At 40.3% G+C, this 26886-nt stretch overlaps 1 protein-coding gene across 3 annotated transcripts in view; it reads right to left on the reverse strand.

Moving 5' to 3' along the window:
• Positions 1-602: 602 nt before the first annotated feature.
• Positions 603-26886, reverse strand: part of ak5 (adenylate kinase 5) — a 45615-nt gene continuing 19331 nt past the window's right edge. For all 3 annotated transcript variants that reach the window (XM_077557606.1, XM_077557607.1, XM_077557605.1), the window contains 10 exons: positions 24170-24283; positions 18203-18394; positions 15356-15446; positions 11013-11083; positions 7058-7103; positions 5420-5464; positions 3542-3705; positions 2606-2722; positions 2333-2533; positions 603-1026 (listed from right to left, as the gene is read on the reverse strand). In XM_077557606.1, coding sequence (XP_077413732.1) covers positions 952-1026; positions 2333-2533; positions 2606-2722; positions 3542-3705; positions 5420-5464; positions 7058-7103; positions 11013-11083; positions 15356-15446; positions 18203-18394; positions 24170-24283 — 1116 coding nt within the window. In that variant the 3' untranslated portion in view covers positions 603-951. The remainder of the gene's footprint in view (positions 1027-2332; positions 2534-2605; positions 2723-3541; positions 3706-5419; positions 5465-7057; positions 7104-11012; positions 11084-15355; positions 15447-18202; positions 18395-24169; positions 24284-26886) is intronic.

Below are 26886 nucleotides of genomic sequence, written 5' to 3' on the forward strand. Positions count from 1 at the left end.
TCTTGCGTCACAAATCAATGTCATGATTTTGATGTAGCGTTTTACATTTAAACTTGTTGGATTTAATTATGGCATTTTAAAACATTTATTTATGGCATAGTTTAACCCGTTCCAATATATTACCGAATTTTGATTTAATCTGCTTTAAATGTATTTTGTTTCATCACAATTGAATTCACTTGTTTTAGTATTTTGTTTCCAATTTTATTTGGCCACAATTTAATACTTGAAATAGTTTTATTAATATTTGACAATTTAAGAAAATATTTCAAATATGAGTACATTTAATACAATGTACATATTGGCTTTATTTTTAAATGTTGCAACAATTTAAAACATTTTGATGATATTTCAAAGTGAAATAATGTACTTAATTTAATTGGCTTTACATTTATTTTGGCACAATTTAATTGAAGTACATTTGAATAACATTAATGAAAATAAATATTTCAAATTGTATTCATGCAATTGGGCTTTAATGTATTTGTCTTACTCAAAATTCAGAATTTTTTGAAGCGCTCGTTTGTACAGGATATTTGTTTGTGTTGTTATTGAGCCTTTTGACCTGCAGAGGGCGCTGTCATAATAATAATAAAATAAAGTCCAGCATTGAAATGCACAACTTTATTGAAATGTAAACAGCAGACTCACAGATTAAAGCAAGCGTACAAATGTTTTTTTGTTTTTTGTTTTTTTGGTTCTCAAACAATCCTCCATGTTTGACGGTGAATGCATGCTTCTTGTTGACCATACAAAACGCGAGGATGTGATGTGATGCGCGTGACGGGGATCAGCCTTTGTTCTGCTGCGGTGACACCCTAGAATCAGCTGTCGCTCTCAACTCTGTACAGTTGAACGCCGCCCGCACAAACCCACTTTATAGGGAGAATCAAAGAACGCACTTGACAATCAGGAGAACAGCAAGTGTGCGCTTGTAGCGTGCGCGTTAAGTCAGATAGCGGGAGTGGCCTCCATCACCTGGCAGATTTGAGCAAACACTTGCTCAGGTGACCTCTCGGCATCAATCTGGAAGAAGAAAAACGAGTAAAACAAACTAATTCAAGAGTGCTGCAATAGCTGGTGCAGAAATTTAGCATTGCCCCCACTCTTAAGATTCATTAGAATTTTTGTACATATTTAGGTTTTTATCAATTTCATTGATTTATTGTATGTATGTGTGTGTGTGTGTGTATATATATATGTGTATAATCCAATTCAATAATTGCTAACTATTAAAAGTAATGTTTGCATTTGGCCATTTTTTAAAAAAAAATTTTTTTACCCCACCCTAAGATTTGTTGGCTGGTTGAAATTATTCATGAATCATTCAAAATTAGTCAATCCTTTGTTAATGAAATAATCCAGTAAAGTAAGATATTTTAAGTATTTAACTCTTTGACTGCCAGACGTTTTCAGAAAAGGGATGCCGTGGGTGCCAGCCGATTTAAGCATTTTTGACGGATCTTTCAAGGTCCACAGAAAATTATGTGTTTGGACTATGGAAACACACATACTACCAAATGAAAGATTGGACTCTCATCTTTCATCAGAAAAAAAAGTTTGTTTCTACCTTATTCCGTTTTTGAGTAATCAACAATAGAAAATGGTTAGTTTCACCTCTTGTTTTGAAACAAACGTCTTTTAACGTCTTTGGCACTCCTCCATAGGATTTTACTAAACGTTATTTAACGTTTTTGGCAGTCAAAGAGTTAATTGGATCATGTGTTAACGAGCAGCCTATCCCAGCTGACTTCAGGCAGTAGGCGGGGCACACTCTGAACCGGTTGCCAGCCAATTGCAGAAAATATAGTAATTTAAATGAAATTCTTAATTACATTTATTTTAAATCAAATTAAATAATAGTAAAATAAACAAAACCTTTTTGGGGGATTAATGATTTAATTCCAATATATTCCGAAAAAAAAAAAAAAATAGAAGTCTGGATTATTTTATTTTTTTTGAGAGTAGTAGTAAAATAAACTTGAGTGTTTGCATAACTGTGCACACCCTCTTAAAACTGGGGATGCCCGATGCGGCTGTGTTGCAAACACCTGCCACCATTTCAAGTGTCTTTGATTAACCCCAAATAAGGTTCAGCTGTTCTTGCAGGCTTTTTTTTTTTTTTAAATAATGACGCTAAACAGGTCATAAGTCACATTAATGGTGGAAAGTTATTTGCATCTATGTATCTTGGTCTAGTTGTTTTTTTTAAGTCACAATCAGCTGACATTTGAACAGGGGTGTTTCGACTTTCAATATTCCCTGTACATATTTGCCCAGCCCTCCTCTATGTGTTTGCAGCTGTGGTGTTAGCTTTCCATGGCACGCTGACCGTGTGCAGTAGTTTCTTCCCGTCGTAGTGTTCCACCACCGGCTCGGCGTCGTCCCAGAAGCTGTCCGCCCTCCAGCAGGGGGCGCCGTCTTTGTCCGCAACCGACACCGTGGCCGAAGTGGAACTCCGGCGCCTCTCCAGACGACTGGTGAGTGTTTGGGGCGAGCAGCTGAGCAGGAGCACGGCGGTGGGCTCACCCATCTGACACACACAATCATGCTTACTTCCTGTTTGTCGTCCAACCACAGAAGAAGAACGGTGACGCGTTCTCACCTTGGCCTCGTACAGCTGAGCCTGTCTGAGGTCTACGGGGAAGCCGCAGACCACAACGCCCCTGGCCTGACGTCGAGTTGCCGCCACCGCCTCGCACAGCAGATCCATGTTAATGTCCTGTGAGTCACGCGTGGAAGCGTGTCAGCCAATCACATTTTTGTTTGGCCTGTGTTCATGTCAGGCTGGAAGCTGATTGGTGGATATAAAAGTAGTAGGCTCGACAAGAAGCTGATTGGTTGACGTCGCCTTTTTACCAGTCAACTTAACTTCATTGCCTGCTACTTTTTTTGTCGACCAATCAGCTTGCTATCCTGCTTCTGTTATGTCCACCAATCGGCTTCAACCAATCAGCTTCTTGTTTAGCGTGCGCCTAGTATTTTTCTTGACCAATCAGCTTGTCTTGTCTAGACAGTATCTTTATGTTGACCAATCAAATCAGTTTATTTTACATTCACCAATCGGCCTTTATTTAGTCTGTTCAGTTTCAACCAATGAGCTTCTTGTTTTGACTGCTTCTTCTTCTTCTTCTGTTGACCAATCAGCTGCTCGTGTAGCTTTGACTTTTTTTTTCTTTCCAATTTTCTAAATGGAGGTGATGAACTTTGGCTGGCTGTCATGTTGGCTTGCTTGTGACATTTCACTTCAAAACTGCACACAGAGGTGATTTGAAACCTTTGAACGTGTGTGTGTGTGAGGACCAAAGAGAAAGTCACTGCTGCCATTTGACACACAAAAGTCACAAATTGCTGTGCTTTTAAATGAAGTGAGTCATCCATCTGGTGTACCAAGTGGTGCATGTGGCCTGCAATTTGCCCAAAATGGCCGCTTCAAACAAAATGGCTGACTTCCTATTAACTTATACATCCACATCATTCCGCGTTCTAGCTGTTTGCGGCGAAACTGGCGTTGGTCACGGCTGGCGTTGCCTTCACTGACCTCGGGCAGGGGCTCCCCTCTCTGCAGGACGTCCCGCAGGTGGCGCCCCCTGTCGCTGGGAGTCTGCATTTCGCCGCACAGCAGGTCGGCTAAGGACACGCGACGCAGGCCCAGTTTGTCCTCCATGCGCTCGCATTGGGCGCGCTTGCCCGAGCCCGCCGCACCTACACACACACACACACACACACACACACACACGATTGTTATTTTAAAATGTTGTGATTATAATAATAATATCATAAATAAATAAAAATCAAGTACAACTAAATTTAGTTTGGAATTCATTATTTTGTAATAATTATTAATTGGGAATTTTGTAGGATTTTATAGTAAAATAATTATTAAAATAAAACACATTTGTGTATGTATTTTTTTTGTTTTGTAGACATGAATACAATTTGAAATCCAGGTCAATTAAAGACATAGTTAAATATATTACATATTTGTTTGCATATATTCATAGAAATTAGGACTTAAACGTAATACAAAAAAAAAAAAATAGCCTACTGTAAGGCTACCCAAAAATACTAAAAATAAATGTTTTTTTTATTCTTGGGAATTATAAACATGTTTCCTCTAGTGGAATCCCACATACTTGTTTTTTTTCCCCGTTCTTCTTCTTCCATTTTCATGCTAAGTGCATATTGGAGATTTATCAGCATTTTTTTTTTTTTGCAGAACCTTTGGTGTTTAAAAAGAATATCTACATGTATAATATTTCCACCCACACCTTCCAATTTTCCCAATGCATTTCAATGTCCATGAGTTATACGTGGGCCGGCACGTATTTGAACTATATTTGAAAATGGCATTTTGGTCATACATTTAGGTTAGGACGTTTTTTTTTTTTTTTTAAGAATACAGTAAAATGTATAAAGTGAAATTTAGACACTTCATTTCTTTTTAAATGTATTTTTTAAGTTATGCTAGTATTTGGACTGGCTTATGTAGCTAAAGGCTGATTATATGTTGTGTGTGTACACCAATTCATTGCCCTTCCGTGTCTGGGGATGAAGTTATTGTCTGATCGTGATGATGATGATGATGATGATGTGAGCTGCGCTAGTGGCAGACAAACATTGCAGTCGTTATCGCCACACGGCTTCCACTCACTAACGAATCACCGGAGAAGGTTGATACCGTGTGGATTTGATGGGTTGCCATGGCGACAACCGTGCCTGCCTTAAACCTTCGTGCATTCTGTCAGACTGCAACATTTTACTTTGTATATTTTTTTTGAGTTAGTATTGCTATTATCACTTGTTTATTTTTTGGGGTGTTTATTATTTAAAATTGCACTTTTTTTTTTTTTATTTAATATTTTTTTATTTGAATTTAAATGTCTAGTTATGATGAGTAATTTATTATCTCACTTTTTAAATTGCAATTGTATTTTTATTATTATTGCAATTCATATTTTATTCATTTCTTTCTATATTACTTTTTAAATTGCAATTTCTAAATTGGAGTTTACTATTAATTATTATTATTATTCATTATTATTACTGCTAATGAATGCAATGTATGGATGGTCTCACATTTGTGCTTTTAGTTTGTTCATTGTATTAGAAATGAATAAACATTTATTTGTTTATATGGGGGGGGGGGGGAACCACGCAGTTACATATTTAGGTTCATGTTCGACCTCTTGTATTGTAATGATATGAACATAGTGCCCCTTGACCCCCCCACTAACCCTCTCGGCAGCCTTCCCGTCAAACGTGGAGGCTGAAATGGAAGCGGACAAATGCGAGCAGCCTCGACTGTCGTCTCGTATTTGAATTCAGCTCTGACTAATGAGCTTCTCTACACCAGGGTGTGTGTGCGTGTGCGTGTGTGTCCATGCATTGGAGTGTGAGTGTGAGTGTGTGCGCATACCCATCAAAAAAATGACCTTAGGCCTTTTTGGCACTGTGCAAAAACCTGTCGGAGAAAATGAGAGCAAGGTTCACTTTAGGATGGACACTCACACATGCACATGCATTGTTAAAGTGGATATATATGGTTTTCTGGTTAATATTGCATTAGTGGAATATGAGTTAAGCAGCAAAATCCAGCAGTTTTTATCAATCTTAGGGGGCGGCCATTTTGCCATTTGCTGTCGAGTAAAAATGAGATCTCAGGTAACAACCAATCACAGCTTAGCTTCAGAAAACTGGTGAGCTGTGATTGGCCGTTGCCTGAGCAACTGTGATGTCATCTTCAGTCGACAGCAAGTGGCAAAATGGCCGCCCCCTGAGATGGATAAAAACATCTGGATTTTGCTGCTTAACTCTTATTCCACAAATGTAATATGAATCAGATTGTCATGTTGAGACGAGTGAGGCCAAACATTGTCAGGAAATGTTTATGGTTGACTTCCAATTTACAGATCTGTGAATTGTCTTTTAAACATTTACATATTTTTTTCTATTCGTGAAAACGTCCACCAAATTCAATGAAGATTCAAAATGATTTTTGATGTTGACACAAGTAGAGACAAGTAGAGACGAGGTTTGTTGAAATCAGTGTTTACGTACATTGATGTTTAAAAAAGATCTAATTGTATTCATGTTTATGAAAACAATTTTAAGTCAATTGAATATTTTTAATATATAACTGTTTGTTTGCGTGTAATTACGTTCAGTGAAGACTCTATTCTTTGACGCTAACAAAGAATCGAGTCTTATTATTAACTATTAATTAATTGATTAATTGAAGATGTGATGTTTACAAAATGACATACATGGAATCCATTGAAGACTCAATAGGTTCATGGACGATTATATTTGTCTTCATGCTTGACAATTCTACCTTGTCTTTAATGTTTACGTAAATCGGCTTTAAATTCGTCTTACAAAGTTACCAAAAACAAATAGCTTAGTTTGAATGAAGGTTCTTTAAATTGTCTTAAATGCCATAAATTCATTTGAACTATTTCTATTAGTAATTTTTTTTTCTACTTTTGTTAACAAGAGTAAGAGAACCTAGAATTTTTTCATTGTACATTTAGAACAGATATAACATTTGTGATTAATCGTGAGTTAACTAGTGAAGTCATGTGAATAATTACAATAAAAAAATAATAATCACCTGACGCCCCTATTTTTTCTTTTATTCTTAAAAAAAAAGAAGAAAATATTAAAAATTAGGGTCGTCAGGCAATCGTAATTATTCGCATGACTTCATTAGTTAACTCACGATAAATCACAAATTTGATCTGTTTCGAAATGTACAATATATATTTTTCTAGGTTTTCATACTCTTAACAAAAGTAAAAAAAATAAATAAAAAAAAGTTAAACTAATAGAAATAGCTCCAATGATTTTTTTGACGTCTATAGCCGTCAATGGCAGTGAATGAGTTAATTACAGAATCACGTATGCTACGTCATGCCTCGGCAAGTGGCGGCAAGCGGAAGGTAAAACCTCAAGGCCTAATTGGTCGGCTCCTCCCCCGACAATGACACAATCGATGTTGGATTGCTGAGACGTTTCGCGATTGAAGGCGAATTTAACATCGTCGTCATCCACTCACTTTCTTCGCTTCCTTCGGCGTACCCGAGCTCGTCTTCCTCGCCATCCTAAAGACACACAAATGAAGACGCTTACAAACGAAACAGCCATCTATTATATTAAGAGCACATTGGCGCCTTGAAGACTACAATTGTGTCTGATACTGCCCCCAGGTGGTTGAGGTGCGCATACCAGAGGGAGCATCACAATGACTGTTCGGGTGAAGCAAAAAGTGTGGCGATCCATGTCTAACTGCTCCTTACTTTCAATTCAAAATTGCTTTTGCATATAACTGACGACAAAAAGGACGTGCATTATTTTGACACCCTACTTTTTGATTTTGGCTTAAGGAGTCGGATCACAACTTCTGAGAATAGCAGAAAGCTTGAAAGCAAAAATGCAACTGAAGACCCTTCAAAGCAGGGGTGTCAAAAAGGGTCACTCGGAGCAAAATATATTACCAAGCGGGCCGGATCGTTAAAATCATGGTGTATAGTTTAAAAACAATAGGCATCAATTATAAGCAATTTGTGGGTTACCACGACACGGGGCTCAACTGTAATTATATTGTTCTATAAAATAACATGAATGCAAATTAAACGCAGCAACGCTTTGCCTGTGTGAGTTCCGGATGTGATGTAGCTACCCGTTTTGCATATATATTTTAAATAATAATAATAATTCATGTATAAGAACGTTAATCCTTGTCATGTGTCTTTAAATGACCAGTAATTTCATTTGTGTCGTATTTAACTCTTTGACTGCCAGACGTTTTCAGAAACGGGTTGTCGCCAGTGCCAGCCGATTTTAAGCATTTTGACTGATCTTTCAAGGTCCATAGAAAATTATGTGTTTGGACTATGGAAACACACATACTACCAAATGAAAGATTGGACTCTCATCTTTCATCAGAAAAAAAAGTTTGTTTCTACCTTATTCCGTTTTTCAGTAATCAACAATAGAAAATGGTTAGTTTCACCTCTGTTTTGAAACAAACGTCTTTTAACGTCTTTGGCACTCCTCCATAGGATTTTACTAAACGTTATTTAACGTTTTTGGCAGTCAAAGAGTTAACACGTTTATGTCAGTCTATGATTTTATTTGATGTTTTTAAGCAAACCGTGACATCCAGGGCAATTCATTCCTTTTATTTAACCAGGTAAAAAAATAAAAATAAAAAAAAATAAATCATTGAGATTAAAAATCTCTTTTCCAGGAGTGACCTGGCAACAAAAACACACAATCGTTACATCAACAAACAACAACAATATATATGTATACACAAAATCCTCCTCATACTATCAATAAATTCAACGAATTTGCAAAAACTTAAAAAAAAACAGTCACATTGCTCAATTCCATGTACAAAGTTGCATTGCTCATCTGAGGATTGCCTGTGAAATTATGAATTTATGTTTCGATTGTGGCCAGCTGATTAATTGATGAATTCATTTTTTTACTTTACAAAATCATCTCACGGGCCGGATTAATTAATCCCCTTCGTATGTTTGACACTCCTGCTTTGAAGCCTTTAAACTATAATAAATATCATATTTGATGAAGCAAGTTGTGCTACTTGAGCTTTCAGTGCCATTTTGTTTTGATTTTCTTCTCGCGCCTGCAAGACAAACATCGCCTCCGCATTTCATCTCACCTCCCACGACAAGAGGAAAAAATAGTGAGTGAATGTGTGAGAAGTGAGCGCGGAAATGTTTTTTTTTTTTCCCTTTCTAATTTATTTGTTTATTTAACAGACGCCGCAAGTTGTTTACACGATCTGACGAGGACGAGCGATTCTCTCTTTACGCAACACTGGAGAGACGCTTGTGCACTGCAGATACAACAAGACTGAAGGCTGGTTGAAGCGTCGTTGAAGATCCTCACGTGTCTTTGATGTTGACAGAAACGTAAGATTTTTAAGATCTCTGGGATGTTTTAAAAACGCATGCACTTCATTTAAGACTAAATTGTCTTTGTAGTTCACAAAAACAACCTTTGATCTCTTTTCTTTTTAGCTTTTGAAAGATTTTTTTTTTGTTAACACGTACGCTAGGTTCATGATGGACTTAAGTGTCTTTGATGCGTATGTTTTTTTTTTTGTTTATTCTGAATTCGTCTTTTGTGTGCAAACATACGCTAAGTTCATGATGGACTTAAGTGTCTTTGATGCGTATGTTTTTTTTTGTTTATTCTGAATTCGTCTTTTGTGTGTAAACATACGCTAAATTCATGATGGATTTAAGTGTCTTTGATGCGTATGTTTTTTTTTTGTTTATTCTGAATTCGTCTTTTGTGTGCAAACATACGCTAGGTTCATGATGGACTTAAGTGTCTTTGATGCGTATGTTTTTTTTTGTTTATTCTGAATTCGTCTTTTGTGTGCAAACATATGCTAAGTTCATGATGGACTTAACTCTTTGACTGCCAGACGTTTTCAGAAAAGGGATGCCGTGGGTGCCAGCCGATTTAAGCATTTTGACTGATCTTTCAAGGTCCACAGAAAATGATGTGTTTGGACTATGGAAACACACATACTACCAAATGATAGATGAAGATTGGACTCTCATCTTTCATCAGAAAAAAAAGTTTGTTTCTACCTAATTCCGTTTTTCAGTAATCAACAATAGAAAATGGTTAGTTTCACCTCTGTTTTGGAAAAAAAACGTCTTTTAACGTCTTTGGCACCCCTCCATAGGATTTTACTAAACGTTATTTAACGTTTTTGGCAGTCAAAGAGTTAAGTGTCTTTGATGCGTATGTTTTTTTTTGTTTATTCTGAATTCGTCTTTTGTGTGCAAACATACGCTAAGTTCATGATGGACTTAAGTGTCTTTGATGCGTATGTTTTTTTTTGTTCATTCTGAATTTGTCTTTTGTGTGCAAACATACGCTAAGTTAAGTGTCTTTGATGCGTATGTTTTTTTTTGGTTTATTCTGAATTCGTCTTTTGTGTGTAAACATACGCTAAATTCATGATGGACTTAAGTGTCTTTGATGCGTATGTTTTTTTTTTGTTTATTCTGAATTCGTCTTTTGTGTGCAAACATACGCTAGGTTCATGATGGACTTAAGTGTCTTTGATGTGTATGTTTTTTTTTTTGTTTATTCTGAATTCGTCTTTTGTGTGCAAACATACGCTAAGTTCATGATGGACTTAAGTGTCTTTGATGCGTATGTTTTTTTTTGGTTTATTCTGAATTCGTCTTTTGTGTGCAAACATACGCTAAGTTCATGATGGACTTAAGTGTCTTTGATGCGTATGTTTTTTTTTGGTTTATTCTGAATTCGTCTTTTGAGTGCAAACATACGCTAAGTTCATGATGGACTTAAGTGTCTTTGATGCGTATGTTTTTTTTTGTTCATTCTGAATTTGTCTTTTGTGTGCAAACATACGCTAAGTTAAGTGTCTTTGATGCGTATGTTTTTTTTTGGTTTATTCTGAATTCGTCTTTTGTGTGTAAACATACGCTAAATTCATGATGGACTTAAGTGTCTTTGATGCGTATGTTTTTTTTTTGTTTATTCTGAATTCGTCTTTTGTGTGCAAACATACGCTAGGTTCATGATGGACTTAAGTGTCTTTGATGTGTATGTTTTTTTTTTTGTTTATTCTGAATTCGTCTTTTGTGTGCAAACATACGCTAAGTTCATGATGGACTTAAGTGTCTTTGATGCGTATGTTTTTTTTTGGTTTATTCTGAATTCGTCTTTTGTGTGCAAACATACGCTAAGTTCATGATGGACTTAAGTGTCTTTGATGCGTATGTTTTTTTTTGGTTTATTCTGAATTCGTCTTTTGAGTGCAAACATACGCTAAGTTCATGATGGACTTAAGTGTCTTTGATGCATCTGTTTTTGGTCTATTCTGAATGGCTTTGATGTTTTTTGTTTACAAACACATACGCTAGGTTCATGAGAGAATATTTTCCTGAAAAAAGAAAAAAAGACTTTGTTGAAGATGACCATCATCTTGTTACCTCATCGTTCTTTCCAGCAAAGTCGACCATGTTGCATTCAGGCAGCAGACTGAGATCCAGCTCACTTGCAGCTATGGGTGACATAAAAAAAAAAAATAAAAAAAACTATTACTAACTGTGTCCTACTGTATGTGACATGCATACAAGCACCACCAAGGCAACTTGCCACGAGAATAAAGTCTGGGCATCAAGCGTGGTGGAAATGCAAATTGCAAGTAACACGTCCCTTTGGCGTTCTTCATCCACTCATTAAAAAAAAAGTGGGTTAGGCTCGAGAGAGGCCGCAGCTTGCATCTCTTTGCATTTCTTAGCGATGCATGCATTATGTAAAGACGCTTTCAGAGACAGAGACGTGACACGTTCTGAGCCGGAAAGAAAGACAAACACTCTGCTCAGCATGGACGCAAAACAAATGTCCAAAGATGTGCAAAAAAAACAATTCCTGACAAACAACTACAAATGACAATTCATCTTGTGAAGTTCTAATGGGAACTGTCACCGCTTCTTTTATCTTCAATTCTTGCTATACTAATAATAACAACCTGGAGACTGCATATTCTCAGTTCCAGGGATGTGATTTGACCAAAGTGAAATTATCGGAAAATTTAGCCGGGGGTCTGGGGGCCGCTGGCACCCAGCTAGGTCCAGCGAAGCCCCCCGGAGCTCATGGGTTTTCCGTGTTTTTAAGTACTTTCAATGCACTCACATGACAAAGAAATAGACAAAACAACAGCATAAATTTTCAATGTATATTGAACTATCCCATATAAAATGGCAGTTTTAGTCAACTCAAAATCAGTCACATTCAAAAACATTGGACTGCCTTTGCTTTTAAAAACTATCACTGAGAATATCATCATATCTAACTAATGTGATTACTAAGTTAACACATAAATAATGTTGAGGGGTTCAAATTTCATGAACAAATAATTGTATCATGACCAAATGAAAAGTAACTCATATTAGAGCATACCACAAATGTCTTTGTTATAGCAGAAGATGTTATCTGTCGGAGTCATGTGCATACACAATGAAATACAAAAAAATAAAATAAAATAAATCAAAAATCTGAATTTTTTTTTTTTTGGGGGGGGAGATAAAAAAAAAAGCGGAATTCCGCGAATTAGCGGAAAAATCACATCCCTGACAGTTCTATTTACTGGATACCAGAAATATTGAATACACAGCTGTGGAGCCTTTTCTGCTCAATGCGGAAGAAGGTCTAATCTGTTCAAAATGGTTTCTACTCTTATACTGTCTTGGCCGCCCACCCACATGGGGGGGGGGGGGGGGGGGGGGGACCGCTCAGCCTCGCCCATGTGAAAATGTGTGACCTGATGCTCTGAACTGCTTTCAACCAGAAATGTGTGCCAGAGTGCAGATGGAGAGCAAGACGCCAAGCCAGGACGGGTCAAAAACGACACAATGGCCGAGCTCAAGTCAAATCGAATCATTAAGAGGCCTAATCTAATATATGTTTACATTCATTGAAGACTAAATTGATTCTAGTTTTTTTATACATACGTTCTAAGTTGGCTTTGACGTATATGAGAAAATACGTTGGGTTCATCGAAGAATCTCAATGTTTGCAATTAATGAAGACTTTTGATGTTCACAGACACATACAGGGTTAAACGTTTGATGTTAAACGTTTGATGTTTTCACTGAAGACTAAATTCTTTGATGTTTACAAAATCATGTATGTGAAGTTCGCTGAAGGTTATAAATTGTTACATTAGGATGTTTGAAGATTCTCATTGGTCTTTGATGTCTACATTAATCAAAGACGCAAAATTGTCAAACTTGTACGCTAGGCTCACTAATAACCATACAAGGTCTTTGATGCTCAGAAAAAACTTATTTGATGTTTACAAACATGTAGAATACATTTGCTTAAAGATGATCAATTGTCTTTGATGTTTCTAAAAAAAAAAACACCCTGGGTTCATTGAAGAATCTAAATGGATGTTGACATTCTTAAAGGGTCGTTATCGTTGACCAAAGACGATTGAAAATTAGCTTTGATTTCTACAAAAAAACATGCATGTTATGTGAAGGTTGTACGTTAGGTTTAAGTGTCTTTGATTGAAGGTTTTCATAAGTCTTTGATGTTTACATTTATTGAAGACTAGATTTACTTTGATGTTAAATGTACTGTACGTTGTTGGGGTTCACTGACTACAAATGGATTTTTACTGACGATTATAAACGGATGTTTTCACATGGCTGAAGACGGTCTTGGATGTTTGTGTCCCCGTAGGACATGCAAATACGCCTCCTGTCAGTGGTACGAGTACAGCACGTAGTCAGTTTGACTGGAATGAATCGGAATCCGTTGACAACTTGTCTTCCTCCGTCTGCTAGGACCTGCTGACATTTCCCGTCCCGACGTCGCTACATCCGAGCCGTCATCGCACACTTGGATGACACATCTCCTCCCCCTCATCCTCTTCATCATCATCATCATCATCGGGCACCCAGATGCTATTCCAGATTTTTTTTTGGAGCGGCGACTTGTGAGTTCAATATTTGGAATGTTTTATTTTCCTGTTCATGCAGAGGTTTTGGAGTAAGACGAGTACAACAAAGTTAGCTGTCTATTGGGATTTTCATCAACAGAAAGGGGAGTTTTTAATCAACAAAAAACTGATGTTGTTAGATATATTGTATTTTCTATCACAGTTTTAAATGTCACTTGAGAACTTTTAGGTTGTTCAAAGGTTGCATTTTTGTTGGAAAAAAAGCCATTCATACAGCTGACTTGAAGATTGCAAACCATTTTTAAAAGAACGCATAATGTCAGAGCAAATGCGCTTGAGATAACAGATGGAAAATCCCCACAGAGGCAGGCTAATAATAAAAAGGGATGCAATCCGGAAGATCATCTAACGAGATTTCCAACTGTGTACTTTTCAAATCCTCAGAGGTGTTTATTGATTAACGAACACTGAAAACTACGATATGTAGAAATGCAAGTGAATTAACTCTTTGACTGCAAAAAACGTTAAATAACGTTTAGTAAAATCCTATGGAGGAGTGCCAAAGACGTTAAAAGACGTTTGTTTCAAAACAGAGGTGAAACTAACCATTTTCTATTGTTGATTACTGAAAAATGGAATAAGGTAGAAACAAACTTTTTTTTTCTAATGAAAGATGAGAGTCCAATCTTTCATTTGGTAGTATGTGTGTTTCCATAGTCCAAACACAAAATTTTCTGTGGACCTTGAAAGATCAGTCAAAATGCTTAAATCGGCCGTTTCATCCCGTTTCTGAAAACGTCTGGCAGTCAAAGAGTTAATGGGCGCACACAACATTGTGGAGCGACCACAATGCTAATGCTATCGCTAATCAGAGCTAATGTCTCCACTTAACTCCGCTCATTAAAACTTAATCTTTAAGAATAATGGGCAGGAAATGCCATTGGCAAACTCTAGTAAGGCTGAGACTATCTACGTCTTGGTAGGTGCTGCTGTTTTGGTTAGCAACAGAGTTCAAATGGGCTCAGCAGTTAGCAGTGTCAATAAACTGAGACCCATGCTTTTTTGTTGACATCTAATTAGCGCATCTATTGGAGGGGAGGTGCTTATGTTTTCGTGCCGAATTACGGCAGAGCGTACCGGGATATATTCGGGAGGCAAACATGGCGCCCTTCAAAGGGAACACGCGACGAAAAGCATTGGCGACGGTGCCTTACGCAACCAATGGCAAGTAGCCGCCGTCTGACCTTAATGATTGTGCGCTTCTCACAAAGCTTAGCTAGCCCCGCATTGCCGGTTGTCATGCCAACAAGCGCCGTCACCAGGGAGCGGGTGTACTTTTGTCTCACCTTCTTCCTTCCTTATAAACTCGCCGCAGACGTAGTAAGAGATCAGATTTACTCATCTACAAAGGAAATCACCGTTAAGGCAGGCGTGCTGACTTAATAATATTATTAAAGAAACAAAAAATGTTAAACATATCATCTATAAAAGTCTTCTTTTTTTTTTTCTTCACAGATATAAGAAGTCCTAATTCCCGTGCAGTCTGAAGGTCCCGTATAGGGAGCACAGTGACGAGTGTGCAAGTTGACAGTTGAGGGAATGCGATATTATAGCGCTTCCCTCCCAGGGTGGAATTAAAATGTCCACATGGTATGAGGGAGGAAGGATGTCCTCAGTCTGTCAGTGGAGCAGCTTCGGTGACAGCAGCCTGTCCCCGAAGCTGCTCTTCTGCCCGGAGACGGCGCCGTCAAGCCGATGCCACCACAGGCGCAATCTTGTTCCGTGTCCTCTTTCCGGCCACAGACATAAAAGATGACCTGACTTCCATCGAGTCGGTAATCTGAAAATCGAGTCGGAGGTTACCTGCAGCCGACTCTTGTGAGGGGAACAGCTTGTTGTCCAGAGACGCGCTGATGTCACAGAACACCTCCTCTTCATCGCGATCGGCATCCAGCTGAGAGGGGAGAGAGTTTTTGTCACTGAAACTCACAGAAAAAACATCAAACTATTCGACGCCTCGGTGAATCCTATTGCAGGGATGTGATTTTTCCGCTAATTCGCGGAATTCCGCTTTTTTTATCTCCCCCCCAAAAAAAATTTTTTTTAGTAGTTCATTGTGTATGTATTGTGTATATCTGACTCCGACAGATAACATCTTCTGCTATAACAAGACATTTGTGGTATGCTCTAATATGAGTTACTTTTCATTTGGTCATGATACAATTATTTGTTCATGAAATTTGAACTCTTCAACATTATTTATGTGTTAACTTAGTAATCACATTAGTTAGATATGATGATATTCTCAGTGATAGTTTTTAAAAGCAAAGGCAGTCCAATGTTTTTGAATGTGACTGATTTGGAGTTGACTAAAACTGCCATTTTATATGGGATAGTTCAATATACATTGAAAATTTATGCTGTTGTTTTGTCTATTTCTTTGTCATGTGAGTGCATTGAAAGTACTTAAAAAGCATACCTGGACCTAGCTGGGTGCCAGCGGCCCCCAGACCCCCGGCTAAATTTTCAGATAATTTCACTTTGGTCAAATCACATCCCTGCTATTGCTAACCAAGACAGCAGCACCTCCTGAGGCACATCTCCCTGCATGGTGTTACAATGAAATGGCTGTGACTTGCCTTACAAAAGCATTTTCAGTTAATATTGCATTAGTGGAATATGAGTTAAAGGTGCATTGTGCAGTTTAAAAAGGTAATTCTTTGACTGCCAAAAACGTTAAATAACGTTTAGTAAAATCCTATGGAGGACTGCCAAAGACGTTAAAAGACGTTTTTTTTTTTAAACAGAGGTGAAACTAACCATTTTCTATTGTTGATTACTGAACAACGGAATAAGGTAGAAACAAACTTTTTTTTCTGATGAAAGATGAGAGTCCAATCGTTCATTTGGTAGTACGTGTGTTTCCATAGTCCAAACACAACATTTTCTGTGGACCTTTAAAGATCAGTCAAAATGCTTAAATCGGCTGGCACCCACGGCATCCCCTTTCTGAAAACGTCTGGCAGTCAAAGAGGTAATGATGAAGCTTTTTTTCGACAGCATGCATGCAATGTCCAGATGAGTACGAAGAGCCCCGACTGTTTTACTCTGACTGCATCTACTAGCTTTAAAAAAAAAAAATGGGGGAGAGAGCTTAGTATTGTTCATTCGGCAATCTTACCGATTCAACGTGTCATTGCTCTCTCTCTTTTTTGTGCGTGCGCGTGTGTGCGTTTCTGCTCATTAATTCACCTAAAATTTAAAAAAAAATTAAAAGTCCCATACCCTTCACCTAAACCGAATACTTCAGAATCCTGCTAGAGTCGTGAAGTTGTCAGGAGACCCGAGGAAGGATCAAAGATAAACTTTGATCTTCCCTTTTATAGTAGTGTGCGTGGACCCTCACACGCCACAGTTTTCTTTGAAGAGGGGAGGGGCGGAGTTTTTCTTACCTCGTTTGAAGTCATGTCTTCGTTTGTCAAACTGTGGCTGTCGCTTTAAGATCGTGCGCGTATTCGCACGCGCACCATGAACGAGCCTGACACAGATGCTGTAGTTACGCTTTGGGCCAGAGGTGGCAGTCGCGAGTAAAAAAAAAAAGTGACACTGCACAAAGATCCTTTAAGCAGCAAAATCCAGCAGTTTTTATCAATATCAGAAGGCGGCCATCTTGCCACTTGCTGTCGAGTGAAAATGACATCACAGTTGCTCAGGTCTCAGGTAACAACCAATCACAGCTCATCTTCAGAAAACAGGTGAGCTGTGATTGGTTGTTAACTGAGCCCTGAGCAACATTGATGTCATCTTCAGTCGAAAGTGGCAAAATGGCCGCTTCCTGAGATGGATAAAAACGGCTGGATTTTGCTTCATAACTCATATTCCACAAATGTAATATTAATCAGAGTGTCATGTTTAGACTAGTGAGGTCACATATAACAAATTATTGTCAAGAAACGTTTAAGGTTGACTTCCACTTTAAAAATAGTAATAATTATGGGTGGCTCCAAAGACCTATTTACTGTACAGTATGTTCATACAAGCAATTAAAAAAAAAAACGTTTTGTTTTCCATAATGTCACAATGACTTTGTGGCACGAACACACAAGGCAGATCGATGAGATGCGAGGCGGCCGCCCGTGATGCAGAAGCTCGCCTCTTTAATGAAGCTCCCGCTGGGCTGCAATTAACACACACTCGTCTAATGATCCGCCCATTACCCATTAATGTGTGTACACACACACACTTTGCAATGATTCATGGGGACATTTCCGAGACCACTTCAATTTTGTGCACCTGCACAAGTTAATGAGAGACAAAGCAAAAAAATTTTTCCTTTTTTCAGGGATGTGATTTGACCAAAGTGAAATTATCGGAAAATTTAGCCGGGGGGGGGGGGGGGTGGTGGGGAGCATGACCAAATAATTATATCATGACCAAATGAAAAGTAACTCATATTAGAGCATACCACAAATGTCTTTGTTATAGCAGAAGATGTTATCTGTCGGAGTCATGTGCATACACAATGAACTACAAAAAAAAAAAAATCGATTTTTTTTGGGGGGGGGGGGTAAAAAAAAGCGGAATTCCGCGAATTAGCGGAAAAATCACATCCCTGTTTTTTTGCAAAGATCATTTTTCATTGTGAGAGCACATCACACTGAAAGCTCCTACAGACACTAAATATGCACTGCAAGTGTAGCCTTGCGTTACCGTGACGATGAGGCCTCGCTCCTGGAAGTACTTGACCAAGGGGATGGTGTTTTGCTTAAAATTGGTCAGACGCCGGTCGATGGCCTTGGGGTTGTCGTCGGGGCGACCCTGCTGCTCGGCCCGCCGCTGCAGCCGCTCCTTCAAGTGGTGGGTGGTGCACGCCAGGAACACCACCACGTCGGGGGTGCAGATCTAGCGGCAGACGGGGATTGTCAAGGGCCGATCCTGACGTACATTTTAGGTCAGAGGTCCCCAACCCTGGTCCTCAGGGACCGCTATCCAGCCTGTTTTCCATGCCTCCCACAGCCAACACAGGTGATTCATATCATCAGCTAATCAGCAATCTCTGGAGAAGGCTGATAACGATCTCCACCTGTGTTGGCTGTGGGAGACATGGAAAACAGGCTGGATACCGGTCACTGAGGACCAGGGTTGGGGACCTCTGTTTTAGGTGCTCTGTTCGTATTCCAGCAAAAACGGCAATCTTGCTTTTGTTTCCGGTGTCGGTGTCTGCATGGCAACTGCACGCATGCACTAAATCATAAATTATATTACTTTTTAAAAAAATAAATAAAATAAAAAGAAATTATATTACTAAATAAGGTTATTAACTCATTCACTGCCATGGATGACTATAGACGTTAAAAATTCATTTGAACTATTTCTATTAGTTTAACATTTTTTCCACTTTTGTTAACAAGAGTAGGAAAACCTTGACTTTTTTTTTATTGTACATTGTAAATTTGTGATTAATTGTGAGTTAACTAGTGAAGTAATGCGATTAATTATGATCACAAATTTTAATCGCCTGACGCCCCGAATTTTTAATAATGCTTTCCTTTTTTTCTTTTTATTTATTCATTGCCATTGACGGCTATAGACGTCAAAAATTCATTTGAACTATTTCTATTAGCTTAACATTGTTTTCCACTTTTGTTAACAAGAGTATGAAAACCTAGATTTTTTTTTAGAATTATAGAATTTGTGATTAATCGTAAGTTAACTAGTGAAGTCATGCGATTAATCGCCTGTCGCCCCTAATTCTTAATAATCTTTTTTTTTTTTATGAATTCATGGCAGTGAATGAGTTAATGGCAATATTTATTAAAAAAAAAAAGAAAAGATAATTGAAAATGCCTACAAATTGCCTAATAAAAATTATGAAATAAAATAAGTATTTTTGAATATTTTATTCCAAAAAAAAGAAATGAAGGAAATCAGCATTTGACAATAACTACAAGGAATCATTTGTACTGTAAAGGAGAAACCAAGACTCAAGTGACCTCATTTACTCCCATTATTATGACCGCCTAATCCAGAGGTGGGCAATCTCGGTCCTCGAGGGCCGGAGTCCTGCAGGTTTTGTAGGTTTCTCACTTCCAACACAAGCTGATTCCAATCAACAGGATCGTTATCAGGCTTATGCCGATCTTTCTGATGAGCTGATCATATATCAGCTGTGTTGGAAAAGGGCAACACGCAAAACCTGCAGGACTGCGGCCCTTGATGCCCACCTCTGGCCTAATCAGTACCCCTTGTGTATAAATGTAACTTTGTTTGCTTTGACGCACAGCACAGGTGAATTCCCAGACATGAAAAGAGACACGGGAGGTAGAGGTAGAAAGGGTCTCGACGGGAAGCTTAAAAGGCTCTCTGTCGGGAGTTATTGTGCTTGTCCCGACGGTGGTGGAGAGATGCTCCACATAGGTCACTGTTGATGCTACAAAGGGGATCGGACCAGCATGCGACAACCAACCGTCGGTCTCTCAATTTACCCACACGTTTATTTCCTCAGTGTGGAATCTGTTTAGTTGAGCACAAAGCTATTATTCCGTTTTATGAACGGCAACACAAATTAATTTGTACATTCTACAAGTGCAACAGCATTTCATTGTTCTGCCTGTCACTATACATCGCCGGCATAGATAGGCGGACAAATGTACGTTATTTGTTGTTAACGAAAAAAAAGCTCCATTCTCTCTGGCCTCCGCATCAGGAAAGGAGCAAGTGAGTGTATTTGACATCAGGACGAGCTGATTGGACGCGGCCACAGAGCAGCACGCTTGGATACATGTCGAAAATGAACTGCAGAATCCACTGTCACAAAGCGGGTGTCTGAAAAGGACACAAAGACGTCTCCTAGCAACTGTTTATCTCAGCTGGGAGGCTCCAAAAAAATAAAAAATAATTATCAGAATGATGAATACGTGCAATCAGTATTGCATCTCTGCTTTTTTGCAGATGATGTGGTGCTGTTGGCTTCATCAAACCGGGAGCTCCAACTCTCACTGGAGCGGTTCGCAGCCGAATGTGAAGCGGTTGAGATGAGGATCGGCACCTCCAAATCCGAGACCATGGTCCTCAGTCGGAAAAAGGGTGGCGCGCTCTCTCCGGGTCGGAGGGGAGATCCTGCCCCAAATGGAGGAGTTTTAAGTATCTTTGGGTCTTGTTGATGGAGCGGGAGATCGACAGTCGATCGGCGCAGCTTCTGCAGTGATGCGGACTCTGTATCGTTCCGTTGTAGTGAAGAAGCAGCCGAGCCGAAAGGCAAAGCTCTCGATTTACCGCTCGATGTACGTTCCTGCCCTCACTCATGGTCACGAGTTGCGGGTCGTGACCAAAAGAACAAGATCCTGGATACAAGCAGCCGAAATGAGTTTCCTCCGCAGGGTATCCGGGCTCTGCCTTAGAGATAGGGTGAGAAGCTCGGTCATCCGGGAGGGACTCACTCATGGTCACGAGTTGCGGGTCGTGATCCGTGGAATATTATTGTAAGGATGCTGGGTTTGCACTCGTCTGGCCTAAGTCTTCGGTTAGAAAGAATGCAGCAAATCCGGAGACTGGTTTGAATGTCTTCAATCACCACAATGATGACACGGCGTTATTGAATGTTGATGGTATTATAGTTATGAGGTTGCGATGATGTTGTGGTTTTAGCATCAATGGCGCACAACTAGCGAATTAACATGGAAGTCGGCCGTCTCACTCTGGCCGCTTCTTCCGCGTATCGAACACTAGGACCAAAAGGCGCATGTCCACGGGTGCAGGAATGACGTACTCAAGAGTCTCTTAAAGGCGCAACACGTTGGAAGAGGGAAATTTGCACAGCCGCCTTCCCCAAATTCATCCATCCATCCATCCATTTTCTTGGCCGCTTTTCCTCACAAGGGTCGCGGGGGTGCTGGAGCCTTTCCCAGCTGGCTTCGGGCAGTAGGCGGGGTACACCCTGAACTGGTTGCCAGCCAATCGCAGGGCACACAGAGACGAACAACCACACTCACAATCACACCTAGGGACAATTTGGAGTGTTCAATTAACCTGCCATGCATGTCTTTAGAATGTGGGAGGAAACCGGAGTACTCGGTGAAAACCCACGCAAGCACGGGGAGAACATGGAAACTCCACCCAGGTAGGCCGAAGCCCGGACTCGATCTCACGTCCTCTGCACTGGGAGGCGGACGTGCTAACCAGTCAGCCACCGTGCTGCCCTCCCCAAATTCAGTCCGTGAATTTGTATATAACTCGCAAATGTCCCTGCTGTGTCACTTTATGTAGTCCCGGCGCAGATCCTGCCGTCTTCGCTGGGGATCACCTTAGTGACTCGGGAATCGGCCAACGTGCTCTGAGCAGTTGAGGGTCAACCACCATGACCACTTGGTCTGTCGTGAGGTCTGGGTTGGAGGTAGTCCATTTCCGTCATGGATGAAGATTAGGGAGGTAGTTTCAGGTGAAGTGAAGCCAGAAGTGGTCTGCTAGTACCTGGCTGTGTCGCCAATGGCGACGTCCAATCAGGTCGCTGCTTCCATAAACAGCTTGTGGCAAGGATGCATCTCGCCGCCCCATCAACAGGAGCTTAAGTGTTATGGGATTAGGGTCTGCAATGTCAGAAGTGGCTTCGAGTTCAGAATGTCCTCCACCTCTATTAGTAAAGTGAGCAGTACTTCTTCTGGAAGAACTCTTTCTTTAAGGACGACTTGACTCCCTCTCCCTAATCCCTCCAAAATGAGGGGCAAGAGGCGGATTGACTGCTCAGCTCACTGAGCTTTCAACGCTGACTCCAGTGCCTCGAAGGCTCTCTGCAGTTTTCTGTCCGCACCCCGAAAGTTTGTAGCCCTGTCACAGAGGATCTTATATGGCTTTCCTCTTCTCGCTACAAAGTTAAGTTAAAGTACCACTGATTGTCACACCCAACTAAGTAAGGCGAAATTCGTTCTCCGTATTTGACCCATCCCCTGAGGGTGGACACTCTACCACAAGTCCACAGAGCGTCGCAGGGCAAGGAGGAAGAAGTCGGTGTCCATACTGTACAGGAGGTCTAGATGCACACATTTCGTAGTAAGGCATTTAAAGAGGATTCCCCATCTCATATGGTCCAAAGCAGTCGACACCAGTTGACCAGTCGGGAGGCTTCTGAAGACGGAGGTATGCTGCGGGGAGGTCTGCCATACGTGCTGCTGTGGGTTTGTTGCGCCATCTCTGGCGCTCTGTGCAGCCGTGTTGATGTTTCTTAACGGCTTGAAGAATCCAATATGTTCGTCTCAATTCAGCGACCACACGATCAGGACCTGGGTGCAGCAGCTTGTGGTCAAAATCTTGAATTATGAGTTGGGTGAGAGGGTGGTCTGGTGCCAAGACAATAGGGTGAATGGTTTCTTGTAGCCCCTCTGCCTTCCTCAGCCGACCGCCAACACGGATCAGGCCCACGGTACTGTCGTACTCTGGACAAGCATCAGACTGTGAGAACTAAGTGGTTTTACCTGCCTGGGTATGGTGACTTCTGTCTCAATACGATCGGTGGCAGTCATCGGTTGAGCAGCCGCTCCGTGAAGGGGCAGGAACGTGGCTTGGATCAGCTCGGACCAGGACTTGTACTGAGCTGGGTCAGGGTCTGCAGGTGCGGCAGTCCCTACAAGTGCCACGGAAGGTCACACGGGTTTCTTCAGGTTAAGTTGAGGTTGTAGCAAGCATGGCTGGCCATTCGCTTGGTAGCAGACTGAGGAAGTTCGGTCTGCATGTCCAGCGGCTAGGTGTGGCTAAGTCTCTGAGGTGCTTGCTCGGGGTGACATCGTCAGCTGGGTTTTCATCAGATGGTACATGCCTCCAAACGTCTGAATCCCTGCAATGCGCGTTCCCACGAATACCTTGTACTGCCGGGACCGGGACTCTATCCAATGGAGGACAGTGGTTGAATCAGTCCACAGCGTTGTTCCGTTAATGGGTAGAGTCAGCTCGGCTTGTAAGACCTTGGCGATCTGTACACCAGACAGAGCGCCAGGCGGAAACTGTGGGAGTTCATTCTCCCAGGTTTGCCAAGCTGATAGAAATTCATCTGTTAAGGGCTCATCCCATTCTAGACCTTTCTTCCAAATGGCTTCAACTAAAACTTAGCACGTGTTGTGTAGGGCAGTGGTCCTCAACCCTGATCCTCAGGGACGGAGGAGATCGTTATCAGCCTTCTCCAGAGATGGCTGATTAGCTGATGATAAGAATCACCTGTGTTGGCTGTGGGAGGCATGGAACACAGGCTGGATACCGGTCCCTGAGGACCAGGGTTGGGGACCTCTGGTGTAGGGGATGTGGGTCGATAACAAAGTCATCCTCTACTTCACACCCATAAGCAAATAGTGTGACCACATTGTGTGCTTATGAAACATGCAATATGAATTTGAATTGCGAAACGTGTCCGTCACAGTCACGGCGTATCTACTGGCCCGGCAGAAATGCAGCTGGCCTGCGAGTCAATAACATCTCATTTAGCCGCCGCTAAACGGTAAGAACCTTTAAATGCAATAAAGCTCCGCTAAAAGCCACGCAAGGCCGTGTCACAATTCCTGTAATCGTTCAGCTGCCAAGTACACACTTCTGCTTCAGTGCTTCGTCTGCAGTAAGGCTAGTATTAGCCTGATACCAATACAGGATATCATTTTTTTGCCATCCTGAGTTAAGTGTTTGATACTTGACACTCACCTGGTCCTCGAAAGACAAGGCCTGTCCGACATCTCTCGGGAAGCCGTCGATGACGATGCCGGTGGCGTCTGGGATTTTCATGATCTTCTGCTTGATCTCGGTGATAGTGGTCTCCTGCAAAACGTTCGATCCCCGGTCAGCTATTGTCTGTCCACGGTTAGCATGTTAGTTAGCGTAAATGCTACAAGAAGTTGCACAATAGAGTTTGAACAACTATCTTTTTCTTTGACTTTTTTTGCACTGATTATTACAAAGGAGAAGCAACCCGAACAAGAAACGCCCGAAACGTTGAAGAAGTCATTTTTGTTAACACGTATTCATTTCTATGTTTGTTTTTTGTTTTTTTTATGAGCAAATTTTTGCTCGCTTGCTCGTTGGCTGGGATGAATCATGTGAGTCTAATGCATCACAGAAAGTCTTCTTAAGTGACCCTTTCCTGGCTGAGTTAAAAGCACATAAATATTAAAAATGACAAGCCTTGACTTAAGAGAAACGATGACAGCGGCACACGGCCGGACGATTTATTCCTTTATTTATCCCACGCTGTTTTCGAGTGCAGCAACACGACGGCGGCCCAGCTCACTCGAGGCCACTGAGTGCCAGCATCGTTTAGCGTCACTTACTTCTTCCTGACTGCAGGAGGAGGTCAACAAAAGCAGAGGCACGAGCGCTACGCCGCTCTAAAATAAGACAGCGGGAACACGCATGCGCGGCTCCCATTTCATCAAGATTCCATCAGGCAGATAAATGTCGGCGCTTTCCAAGCCTTTAAGTTGTTCACCAGGCTCCATCCAACATAGCATGCAAACGAACAATGCAGGTAGTAACCTTTTGGATGTGAATCACATTTGACCGAATAACTTGGAAACGAAAGCATACGAGCCTGTGTGTATCTGTAGAGTGGAGTATTTACATCATAACGTTACGTACATCTGCAATCACATCTATATGGAGGACCAAAAATGCCCAAATAAATTTAAAAAGTCAAAATGAAAACATAAAATATATAACTAAAAAAAAGAAATAAAAACAATATATATACTCTGTGTGTGTATATATATATATATATATATATATATATATATATATATATATATATATATATATATAATGCAGTATACAAATGCATAAATAAATGTAAAAATAAATACAAAAATAGACACAAAAACTAAATATACAAATAAATGTGGAAATAAATACATAAAAATCTATTTATATTATTAAATTTTTGATTATTTTTTTTAATATCCGTTTGTATTTTAACATTTATTTATTTATTTATTTAGGCATTTTTGGTCCCCCATACACGCCAAAGCAAGAGCGGATACAAAATTCTGCTGATTGACATTGCTACGTTCCTACAGTTATAAATGGCGGCAAAGCAGAAAAAAAATGACACTAAAGTAAAGACCCCAAAAGTAATTCAAACACTGAAATGTCAAATATTTGTGTGTCAATACTGTATTGTGAGAGAAAATGACAAATCAAGATTTTTGATGTTTTGTCCCATCCCAATTTCAAATTGATTTACCAAACCGTACGATGAGAAGAAAAAAAGATACATCACAATATTGATGTTTTATCCCACCCTAAAAACGGATCAATATTTGTTGCTTGTTGATCAGTATTATAGTGTGAGAGGAAAACGATTTGGTCCATTACAATATCAATAGCTTTGCCCTGTCTATTCAATATTTGAAGCTTGTGTATCGATAATGTCGAGTGAAGTAAAACGACACATCACAATATTCATATTTTGTCCCACCCCTAGCTAAAAATGACCAATATTTGACATTTGTGGATCATTAATATACTACGAGAGAAAAAGGAACAATGCATCATGATATCGCTATTTTTATCCCGCCCCTAGTGGTCATTAATGGTCAAACTGGTCATTAGTTGACGTATGTGGATCAATAATGTACTGTGAGAGAAAACGAGCCAATACGTCATGATACTGATAGTTTGGTTGCGCCAATAGATAAAACTGATTGTTACTGTAAAGCCAGAAAAAAAGACCACATCTTATTCTTATTCTGTCCCACTCTTTGTTGAAACTGGTCATAAATTGACTCTTGGCACTGAAAATGATGCATCACGATAATGATTTTACTGAATGAATTTTGTCCCAATCCTAGTGATCAATATTTGACACTCACCTCACGTATCGATACTACGTTGAGGGGGAAAACTAAAAGGATACAGAAACATGTTGAAAGTCTTGATGTGCTTGGAAGCAAACGCAATCCCCGACGGCCACGAGTGACTCGATCACATCTAATAAGCTGCGAGCTTGACCCACTTTGCAGTTTGTTTGACTGCTGCACGTCAGGCCATCTGCCGAGCGTCCGGAGAGGAAGGGAGGGACGCGAACTCTGCGGTTACCAAGGACTTTTCGTGAGAGTGCTCGGCACTGACAGTCGCGACGTGGGCGGTAACGCCGAGTGTTTTTGGGCATCGCACTTTGCCGCATCACCGGTTCATCTGTGTGGACAGCAGCTGCCTCCCCCAACCAACTTCGCACAGCACAAAGATGATTTTTAGCGCTATATGTACCTCACATTCAGGGTCATAATGAAAACAGGGCTGTGCAAAAGTCTTCTGAATCTGGTTTAATAGTGTTTAATTTGACTGCTTGTTCCTCTAGAGCAGGGGTAGGCAAGTTCGGTCCTAGCGAGCTGTAGTCCTGCGTGTTTTTGATGTATCCCTCCTCCAAC

This window comes from Vanacampus margaritifer, chromosome 2, assembly GCF_051991255.1.
Source record: "Vanacampus margaritifer isolate UIUO_Vmar chromosome 2, RoL_Vmar_1.0, whole genome shotgun sequence".
Taxonomy (NCBI): Eukaryota; Metazoa; Chordata; class Actinopteri; order Syngnathiformes; family Syngnathidae; genus Vanacampus; species Vanacampus margaritifer.